This window comes from Phragmites australis, chromosome 4, assembly GCF_958298935.1.
Source record: "Phragmites australis chromosome 4, lpPhrAust1.1, whole genome shotgun sequence".
NCBI lineage: Eukaryota > Viridiplantae > Streptophyta > Magnoliopsida > Poales > Poaceae > Phragmites > Phragmites australis.
In genome coordinates, this window is record NC_084924.1 from 29,266,122 (window position 1) to 29,277,436 (window position 11,315).

Here is an 11,315-nt window from a genome sequence, read left to right on the forward strand (position 1 = left end):
ATAGATCTTTACAATATACCGCAAAATACATAAAAACCTCATTTTAATGTAACCAATGTTATATCGCTAAACACTAGATCTAATGGTATTTTAATTACTAATAAAAATAAAAGTCTAAAAAGTTCATCAGAAACTAAGATCCAAAACATCCACAGATAAAAAAAAATAGTAGAACTTCACCACGCTACCTCCCTCTCTTCTCCTCTCTTCCCCTTTCTTTTTTTAGATTAAAATGGTTATTTTAACTAAATTTCAACCTTTTTATAAAGACTAACCGGGGTTGGGGGCTAACCGCCCCTCTCATGGTGTAAGGGTAACTTGTTTCCTATAATTAGAAAATAGTTCTAACCACTCCATGAGAGGATAGTAAGCATTTATTTTCACAAATCTTAATATATTTTTATAAATATTTATATTAGAAAATGTAAAAATAAAAAATTCGGACAATGTGCATCACTGATTCACAATACTTCTTTCAGTTTTGGCCACCTGCAGTCTGCTTGGAGCGGATTGCAGTCCCTGTTTGGAACATGGGGTTTAAAGGATTTTTGGAGGATCTGATTTGGTTCTTACAAATTCCTACGGAGCTCTTGCTAGATTCCTAATATCAGCGCACAAAACCATTCATCTCCATTAATTAACTTAGTACTATTACAATACCCATAACAAGTTTCGCATTAAGGAGACAAAATTCCAAGATTTAACAAGAGAATATAAAGGCAAGAACTATGCCCATAACAAGTTTCGCATTAAGGAGACAAAATTCCAAGATTTAACAAGAGAATATAAAGGCAAGAACTATGCGACGGGGTCTCTTGTCGACAAAAACCACAAGCATGGCAAAAGATGACCCCGGTACGAGATATCCTTCCATAGTCTTGTTTTGCTCTGGAGGATCTCTTAGAATTTCAGCTATGACTATATGTCTATATCGTAGGGAACATGTTACAAAGCATCCAGACCATTACCTGTTACATGGGAAATCCACTTCAGCATCCACAAAATATGTATATCAACTTGGGCATATCTAATGTTGTAGAACCAAATTAACATGCAAAGTTCCTAAAACATTTCAGCAAAGTCTTAACATGGTTCCATGTTGCACTTCAAACTAAATTGAATTTGTGTTGGGACAAAAGAAGAAAGAAACAAAATCCTGATCGACTATAATAAATTCAAAAACAAAGAGAAAAGGTGAGAAACGAAAATACTTTCTTCCACGTGCCCGTTTCTTTGCTAACCAATGGTTGATACGCATAAAGCAAAGAGCTCACAAGACTCCCAGACTGATACGGCCTGGGCCGAAGCAGAAAACTCAGCACCCATCACTTTCTTTCATCCCCAAGCACACATCGATAAGCTGATACCCTTTTTACAGATCCCGCAAGAAGATTGCTCCTAGCACGCTATGCAATCCAAGTTGAAAATCCCTGTATACGTGACCATTTTTTAGTTTAAAGCCGATTATCTTTTGTCTGAAGTTTCATTTTGTTCGAGTTCAAAGCTTGGGACCACAGTTCAATGTTAATTGGTTTCAGTTCAAAGTTAAATTCTGAGTTCAAATTTGCAGTTTCCAAGTTTAATTTTCTTATATATGTGAGTTTCAAGTTGAATTTGTTGCGTTCAAAGTCGAATTCATATTTGCGAAGTTCAAGCTGAGTTGAATCCAAAGCTCGAGGGAGATTGGCTTTTTTAGTCATTGATTTTGAATCGAAGTTACGGGCAGCGCGGGCTTTTTTTGGGATGACCCCACTCACGTTAGAACTAGTATAACGGGCAAGCCTAAATTAGAAGTACCTAAAGCGTAAACACACCTTTTTTTCGTTTATCTTAATGCCTTTTCAGTTTAACTTATTATTTTAAACTGTGGAGAAGCACTCCATATAACTATGTATTTATTTTAAGAATTCCTCGCAAAAAATATTTTGAAAATTTTACATGTCAATTTTATGTTCAACCCAAAGTGATTTGCACAATTTCACCAAGCTCATTGTTTATCAAGAGACAACATGACCATCAGAGTACGAGTTTTGGTAGGCGTTACACACCAACACCTATAAATCTATTCAATTCACAGTGCAACAAGAGAATCAAAACGATATCTTACATTAGCCGTATGGAAGATGGTCCTGTAACAGCAGCAACTCTTTGAGCCTTCTGTGTTTCAGATTTATACAAGCCTTTGAGCTCTTTCTTTGCTTTCCGTGCTTCTCTCTTCTCCCCTTTCACTGCTGCCTAAAGTAAGAAAACAAAGGGCCAGAGGCATGATGTAAAGATCAATAAGTGATTTCAAGCATGTTTGTAAAAGTTAAATGATTTGTTGTATCGTGCAGGTTTTAGAAATCATTTGATGACAGAGAAGCATGGGAACATCAACTGGGCCACAATGTATATCGCTATGCAATTAAAAATAACCAAAGACAAACATGATAACTAAGATGCCACTATTTTACTAAAAGTTGATACTACTGACACCAGTTTGTCATAAGTCAAATGGTCAATATATATAAACTAGTTTATCAATAAGCTCGAATGCAAAACAAAACAGACAAAATATGTCATTTGATTGGTCAGCTTTTGAAGCCTGGTAAGAACCAAATGAACAATATTAACATTTTTTTCTTCTTTCAATTTAATTAATCTCATATATTGAATGACCATAACAGTCCACTAGAAACCTAAAACTAAACTTATTCTTTTTACCTTTCTTGCCTTCTTTTCTTCCTTTGTTTCCTTCTGAGCTTCTTTTTTAAAACTTGCAGCACTTGAAGCTTCTGCTGGCTTTACTTTCTTCTCTTTCACACCATTTCTTTTCCTTTGAGGTAGGTAATCTACTGGAAGTTTCTCTTTCCCCTGAAGCTTGATGATATCATTCGTTGTAGCTGTTTCTCCAGGGAAAACTCTAGGAAGCCACTTCCTAGGATTTCCTGGAGTTTCAATTTTTCCAGGGTGGTTGTCAAGGTTAGAGTATGTAGAAACAATGGTCTCACAGTCCCAAACTTCAGATTCGTCACTGCTTTCTGAAACCAGTACAACCTCTTCTTCCTCTGCAGCTTCATTCAAATACCTTTCAGCATATTCAGCACACTTTTTTATTACATTAGTAGATTCATCCACCTCATCTGCTGTGCTTGAGTCAAGTTTTCTACGAACAAAATCTGCCGGTGTTCTATATTCTTCATCAACACATACATTTTGAGTGTGGAACAATTTCAATTCATCTATAACTTCACTTGGCAGTTCATATTCCCCATCTCTAACACCTCTGCCATCATCATCGCTGTCACCATATTCTTCCAAAGCAAGCTGTATGTCCAATTCACAAGAAATAAAAATTTCAGCATATCATTTGCATCACACAAGAGAAGTCAGTCAAAACCTTGCACAATGTGTTCTAGTCCAATGGCATAAACAGCAGAGGTTGATAAGACATCCTGTATGTTAACTTGAATTAGTTTCATGGCCAGCAGTTGGTATGAATGCAGTCCTATTCTACGGTTGTTAGGTACTTATGTGACTAATTACACCCTGCCAAATCTTCTAGCCAGAGACTTTGCATCTACAGAATGTTCGAATGCAAATGACAAGCTCATGAGCAAAGATGTAAATAAGACAGGCAGACAAGGAGTCCTGCGATATCTAGCAGCAGAATTAGGGGGGCAAATAGTTTATAGTTATACATAATTGACATTAAATTATGTCTGATACTAAATTGTGTGGACTTCTTAACACTTTGTCTCCAGTGTATACCAAATCAAATGTCAGAATTTATTAAGTGAAATAAGCTCACCAGATCAAACTGTTCATCCAGCAATCGCTGCACTCTCGGCTTGGGCTCATCCTCTGCATTCTCAAACTCTTCCCCGTCTTCCACATCACTGAACACATCATTCCCTTCTTCCTCTTCCTCCTCCACCTCCTCATCCCCCTCAGCCCGGTTCGCCATGACGACAAAATCCTCCTCCAACCCCTCATCCTCTGACCCGCCATGAGACACATCGCTCTCATCAAGCAACCTTGCAACATCAGGGTCGACAGCCCTCTCCACCCGCCTCACCAGCGCCGTCTTCGTAGCCACCTTACACATCGTCTTCCCCTCGTCCAAGTCATCCTCTCTGGGGCCAACCCGTACCCTACTTGCATCATACGCCTGCACAAAGAAACGAAAATTAGGCATTCCAATAGCAGAAAGGGCCGGGCGTTAGAGAGAACTGAGAAAGGCGCTACCTTGACGTCGAGGGGGAGGGGCTCGGGGCGGGCGGTGGAGCTGGGGACGGGAGATGAGGCGGCGGCGGGAGAAGGGCGGAGCTCGCGGAGGTGGAAGAGGTAGTTGTAGCCGTCGTCTGGGAGGCCGAGCTCGAGGATCTGGCAGCGGACGTGTTCAGGGAGAGGGCCGGAGGCGGAGGAAGAGAGGTGGTCGGCATCGGCGGAGGGGTCGGACAGGGAGGGGTCGAAGGAGTCCTCGTCGGCGAAGCCGGGGACGGTGTAGGCGTTGTTGTCGACACGGACGAAGACGCGGTCGTTGGGGTCGGCGGCGCCGTCGCGGGGGAAGAGGCGGAAGGTCGCGAAGTCGCGGGGCTTGCGGCCGCCTCCTCTTCTTCCCATGGCGGCGGCGGCGGCGGAGGTGCGGTGGATGGGTTAGGGTTTTGGGGATTTGGAGAGCGGTGTTGAGTACCAGACGACGGAGACAAGAGAACTTGAGGGTTTAGAGCGGGCAGCTCCACTCCGAATTTGTTTGGGAACAAGGGGAAAAGAGCCCAGGAAGAAAATCCACAAGGGAGATTTAGAGGGCATTTCATTTCTCTTGAGGGAATTTCGTTATGGGTTAGTATGTTTCCTGCCGCTGTTCGGGGACCGAGGGGATAAAAACTCTGAGGAATTAGAATAGTCTTAAAAATCAGAAAAAAATCAATAAAAATTCAGAAAGAAATAATAAAATGAGAAACTCGTTGTAAAATCATTAAAAATCCATAAATCTGCACCAAAATTACAAGATTATCCATACATTCAAATTTTGGTTCCCTCCATCCCATTAAAACTAAAAAAGACTAGCTAAAATCTGCACCAACACTCAAATTGTGCTTCTCTTCATCCATACATCAACAAAATTTGAGACCTGAAAAAACATTATCCATGGCTGTCCAACATGATTGAGGCCTAGAGTCAATATTAAGTAAAAATAATACTATTCTTCACTAAAACATGACACTAAACACCAACCAAGATCAGCATTGTAGCAACTGAGTGCTAATCTGCCAATGCATGAAGCTCTTGTACCTTCTGTTGACATGAACATATTTTTCACAATAAATTTAAGCAAAATATGCTTATTATAAAAGAACATTATGAGAAATCTGAACAAATTTAAGAACATTATGAAACATATCAAGAACTACATTATGAACAAATTTAAGAACTACATTAGTAGTACTTTAAATGTCTAGCACACAAACTAGTGCTATCATACTACATTACAAGACATCATGCTCAACTAATTATTGTAGACAGCCCACATTTGTAGTACAATCTGATCTCTTAGGGTGCTTCTATCAATTGATTCCATATTGTTTGTATAGTTATTGTCCCCCTCGGCAAGTCAACATAATTGGATGGCTCAATATAAACATGTTGGTCATCTAGCCACCCTTCTTGACCATTTTGCCCTCTAATGATATTATGAAATGCAACCGCTGCAACTGCAATCTTAATCTGAGACTTTATTGGATGGAATGTCCCCACTTCCAAAATTAGAAACCGTTTTTTCAGCACTCCTATTGCTCGTTCAATGTGATTGTGGAGGATTGCATGTCGATGATTGAACAATCCTTTATAGTTTGCATAATCATTTCTTCGAGACGAACGACGCCTCTAAACTTACTAATATGGTATCTAACTCCTCGATATGGAGCAATGAAGGACGGTGTGTTTGCATAGCCACCATATACGAGGTAAAATTTCCCCTCTGGCACATTAAAACCCTTCATAAGAGCAAATCGCAGAACTCCTGCATCAGATGCAGACCCTTTCCGCCCACATAAAATAAATGTGAATTTTAGATCGAAGTCACAAGCGAACATCACATTTTGAGATAGCATTCCTTAGGTAACTTTATAGAACATAACAATCTGCATAAACACATACTCACATTGTAAAAAAAGTGCAATAACAAACTAGAAATAAAAAATCATCATGTAGGGTTCAGGAATACCAGTAAGTTTCTGTAGTTTTTAAGTATTTCACAGATTTATCTTATCAAGAAAAATTACTTTTATGCAAAAATACCACTAAGCTGCATCAGTCTTTGATGTAGGAGACTGATGTCATACTTGGAGGCCTGTTTGGTGGTTCTGGAGCAATACAGAAGTTCCTGTAGTTTTTAAGTATTTCACAGATTTCAGAAGGGCGTAACCATTGGTGTTGAGTCTCCTTCAGTATGAGCTTGATATCTGTTCACATAATATGAAATACAGTTAAGCAATCCAACAGAAATACAGTTAAGCAATGCAACATAGTTGCGAGCAACAGTCTTCAATATGAACAAAATGCCATCAAATATATTTCTCAAAAACACAAGACACTTGCAAAACTTTAATAGCAAATTTCTCAAAACCAGATGTTTATGGTCGCATAACACCAGCATTGCATTAGGAAGCTTAAGGGCACTCGAACAAGATCTCCAACAAATATCATGATTTGCCAACAATTTATCTTATCAGAACAACACACAAATCTGAATATTGTGTCTGACATACTTTCTAGGAGAAGAAAAGAAACATGAATATCTGTTGATGAAAGAAGCCAAGCATAATATCCTGCAATTCTGCAATTGCATCGTCTACATTATTCAAGCAGAGAGTTAATACATACTTTCAGTATTAGAGACCACATGCTACACAGATGCATTATGCACAACTTGACTCTACATATGTGATCGCACATTCAAACTGTTTGGAGCGAGTTAAGCACTTAGGCCTAGGCCTCATCGGTAGTCGGCTCCGGCTCCAGCTCTAACCTAATAAAATGTGCAGATTTGATCCTAGTGCTTTTTAAACAAATTCAGATGTGAGGTTTATCTCATCTCAATAACCTCTAAACCAAAATTTGATTGTGGTCAAAATGTAATGGTTCCCCTAAATCCGCGTGTGCTTATATATGTTCCTTTCATCTATAGGATATGTTTATCTTGCACTAAATTTTGCACAAGTAAATGGTCGATCAAATCAAATCTAAATGGATCGATCGATCCCAGACTATGCCTGCCTCAATCACAAACCAAAAGGCCTCATCTAATCTAGGGGTTCCTGTTCGGTTTGTTGCTGCACCAAATAAAATAAAATCATACTACATAATCTTTTCTCCAAAACGAAACAAAAGCGGAATCAGAGCAAATTGTGAAGCCAAAACAAAACAAAATCGTGCAGAATCGCAATCGCACCCTGCAATCGATGACGGCGACAGGACGGTGAAGACAAGCAAGGATCGAAATTGGAAGCGAAGATCTGATGACATTGTGCGATGCGCGCTCAGTCTCAACAATCTCGATCTCGATGTCGCCGACGAAAATCCTATCTTCTCTTCTGATTCATCTCCTTCTCTCTCTATATCAAATCAAAGCAAAGCAAAGCAAAGCCAAAACCAACTGCCAGACCTACCAAGAATTTTGCACGAAATCAACACATAAAAGAATTTGGTTTCATACCTTCCGAAGAAGCTCCCTCAACTGCAGCCCCAACGATCCTCGCGTTGTTGGTCCTCCCCATGCGGATCCTCGCACCGTTGGTCCTCCCCGTGTAGATCCTCACACCATTGCTTCTCTCCATGCGGATGCTCGTAGTGTCCCCTAGATTTGAGAAGGATGCTTGTAGTGTCCCTTAGATTTGAGAAGGATTATTAGGTGTGGAGTCCTGAGGAGAGGAAAACATGGGATGAGGAGGAGATTGATCCTTGTAGGGGAGGAAGAAGAGTAGACTCGCCAGGAGGAGCCGGAGTGAGGAGAGAACCACTGAGCGGCGACCGAGGGAGGCGAAGGCGGAGGTCGAGGCGGCATCATGAGCGAGCGACAGGGAAGGGTTCCCGAGCTATCGAGGCGTGGCGTATTGCCCCCGTGGAAATGAGGAGGATCAGGTCATCGAACCCCGGGTGGTGAGCTTCCAAACGCAGCCGTGATCTAGCCCAAGGGTTTTGCCCCGTGGTCCTCTACCCGAGAAATCGACTGGATCTCCGTGTGGAAATGGGCTCCCAAACAAGGTCTAAAGCTGATTATCTTTAGTTCTAAAAATTTTTAGATGTAAAGTTATATAGAAATGATAATACTACTCGTAGATATGGTACCCGTCAGACATAAATACGGTACCCGTCAGGCATAGACACATGTCTTAAATTTCCTTTATGGGTACCTAAGAATTCACGAGTCAGGCATGGCATTATAGTCCGCTTGTGGGTATCCACGTTATAGCCATGAAGCACACGTCAGCACACGTGCCTAACATAATTACCTTAGCGCTTTGGTCTAGTCTGTTGTTTAAGCTAAAAATGGTGTGAATGCTTATTCTGATTGGAGCTCTAGAATGAGAATGGCACTTTTAAAACTGTGTGAATGCTTGTTCCGATTGAAGATGAGAATTGATGCTGTCAAATACCCACGGACGACTTGTGGATTTTCAGTACTCAACAGGCACGAGCACGGGTACAATACTGTACCTGTCACTTTTCGCGGGCTTAGGTCAAGTAACCCGAATTGAGTCTCAGGTTGGACACGGTTCTGTTTCGTTCGCACCTGATCTGACACGTTGCCATCTCTAGAGCTATAGGCAGATCGATAGTTTTTGGTTTATTCATTTTGTTCTTATTTTGAACTGAAACTAGATATTTAAATAACTTTATTTTATCTTATTGTATCTCTAAACCCGAAATAATCACAAAACTTAAACCCCATTTGTGACCAAGTATAGACCAAGTTTAGAACAAGTAAAGTAATTCATATAAATATACTACCTAGCAAAAATGATGATGAAAATAATCCTAACTTGAATGTATTACTATTATCAGCCTTCCTATATGACTTGATAACTTGGCCGACGAATCCCCTGGTGATTCTATTATCTTTACTCGTGAATTTTGCAAGTTCTTGCACTTTAAAACCCCGCGGGCATGGAACCGTATTACTATGATACTAATCAACCGTTGGTATGCAATAGTAATCAGCATTTTGATATTCATACTCGAACCTAATTGTTTGCTTACATTATCTTCTTTACCTAATCTTTCAGAATTATAAAGCATAGAGTCTAGAATATCATATTAGGAAGCAAATAACTAATTTCGTATCATACTTCTTTTAGCAGGGTATCAATGGATGTAATCTCTTCTTAATGACCACTTACTTTGTCTTCTGATAGCACGAAAGTAGCTCCTTCCGATGTTCTTGCAATTCCGCTTCAATCATGCTATTATCTTTTTCAGATAATTCATTAAGCGTAAATTTGTTGCCACTATTTACATCAGCTATGGGCATGACCGAAACACCTTTATTTCGATCTTGATCATCAATTGTTTTGGCACAAAATTTAGATGATACCACCATAGCTTCCTTTATCTCAAGCATTGCTACCAATTCAGCAGTAGCTGACTTTTGTTCTTTACTTTCATTTACAACCGGCTTTTCTTTTTCTAAAACTGACTCTGACTCTACATTTGAATTATAGGAACTCACAATCTTCCACGCCGAATCAATTAATTTTTTCCTACCTTTAGACCCCAAAAATATTTCACATGTCCTACGTGCTTCATCTCTTTCATGTTAGGTTGCCTCCCGATACTTTTAGGTCCTATATGTTGCTTGACTGTGAGCCGAGTAGACACGAAATCAACTTATTGTTCTGGGCTAAAAATATATGGCTTTAGAGTATCACAAGAATACGACGTCGTGGGTTGCACATATGATATATCTTGTTAGGGGATACTGAAATAAGTTTTCGGCAATGAATTACAAGGAATACCGAAAATTTGGAGTGGTGTGGGAGATACACTATATGCTACAGTGTTGTATGGAGGTCCATGCATACTTGTTGAATTCTTATCTATTCGGCCATAATCATCAGTGACGTATGGAGCTGAATTATACGCATAGATGTTGCATATGGTGCCCAAAAAGCATAGGGTGTAACTTACGTTCTAGAGACATATTGTGTAGCATATGGTGATTCAATATAATTGGCCAAATGATCAACATTATCGTGACCATACATCTCGTTCATCGGCATAGCTTGTTGTGTAAGTATAAATGTGAAACACTTGCCGATGAATCAAGAGGTCCAATTTCTTATTGTACACTACTAAAATTATTAACATGCGATGGCTCATAATTATTAGCCGAACGCATCATATCAATTTGGCCGTAATGATTATTCATCGGTATGCTAATTTGTGACACACTAGGTGATGCAAATATTGCCGATGAATTAGGAGGTACAAATTCTTGCTGCATCCTACTAATATTATTAGAATTCGATGTACTGGCATTATTCAACATGGTATATTGTATGCCATCACCACCATATAATCCTTGTACAGTACTTTCATGACTATAGAACACAGGCATAAGCATTAACAGATCTATTTAATATCTTGCAAATTGTACCTCGGGTGTGGCGTAGATGGATGGCATGATAAAGTTGTTGGAGTTTATCTCGAGTCCATATTGTGCCATGGCTGAAGAAGTTGATTCCCCAGCGGAGTCGCCAAAATATGTTGGCACAAAAATATGGATCCTCGCGCCAACACACGAGTATCTCGTGTGCAATCCGTAGCACCACGCGCAGGGTGTTCAGCAACGGAGATAACTAGTGCGCTTTCACGGCAACGAGCGACCAATTTACGAGCAAACTGTTAAAGGATAACTAACCCGACGAGCAGCACCTGGGAAGTTAGTCTGGTACTGCGGCGATGGATCTTCGTCAACAAATTGCACTCGGGAGGGACTCCGTCAGGGCATGGTTAGTCGATAGCTTGTCCTTATTGGTCGTCGAGATCAAGAACGAGTAGCAGCATGAGGAGAAAGAAGGAGGAACATGACTACAAGAGCTAGGTAGAAAAATAGTAGATGCATGTTGGGATTTGATCGATTGTTGTACATCTTTTTAATCGGCCATGACCCTCTATATTTAAAGGGCAGCAAGACTTAGCCGTACAAAATCAGGACTTCTAATTCAAACTAAATAGGACTTACAATTCGATTTGTCCTATCTTCCGATCTCTAAACTTTCTACAATTAGCATATCTTTTCTAGTTGATCACGTGAGCTCTCGTATATCTAC

At 40.1% G+C, this 11,315-nt stretch overlaps 1 protein-coding gene across 4 annotated transcripts; it reads right to left on the bottom strand.

The window, feature by feature from the left end:
• Positions 1-725: 725 nt before the first annotated feature.
• On the bottom strand, positions 726-8,157 carry LOC133916039 (uncharacterized). 4 transcript variants are annotated; one of them, XM_062359520.1, is made up of 7 exons: positions 8,001-8,157; positions 7,436-7,904; positions 4,228-6,446; positions 3,791-4,150; positions 2,704-3,306; positions 2,108-2,235; positions 726-968 (listed from the first exon to the last, which is right to left on the bottom strand). In XM_062359520.1, the coding sequence occupies exons 3-7, from the start codon at positions 4,603-4,605 to the stop codon at positions 965-967; spliced, it is 1,473 nt and encodes a 490-aa protein (XP_062215504.1). In that variant the 5' UTR covers positions 4,606-6,446; positions 7,436-7,904; positions 8,001-8,157; the 3' UTR covers positions 726-964. The 4 variants fall into 4 exon arrangements, with proteins under 4 accessions (XP_062215504.1, XP_062215505.1, XP_062215506.1 ...); XM_062359521.1 differs by having other exon boundaries at positions 7,436-7,598; positions 7,700-8,157; XM_062359522.1 differs by having other exon boundaries at positions 4,228-6,125; positions 6,327-6,446; positions 7,436-8,157.
• Between the last annotated feature and the right edge of the window lie 3,158 nt (positions 8,158-11,315).

Coding starts and splice junctions, on each gene's coding strand:
- LOC133916039 (XM_062359520.1), bottom strand. CDS start 4,605: ATGGGAAGAAGAGGAGGCGGCCGCAAGCCCCGCGACTTCGCGACCTTC. Junction 3,307..3,790: donor TGGATGAACAGTTTGATCTG/GTGAGCTTATTT, acceptor TTGGACATACAG/CTTGCTTTGGAAGAATATGG. Junction 2,236..2,703: donor AAGAAAAGAAGGCAAGAAAG/GTAAAAAGAATA, acceptor TTCTTACTTTAG/GCAGCAGTGAAAGGGGAGAA.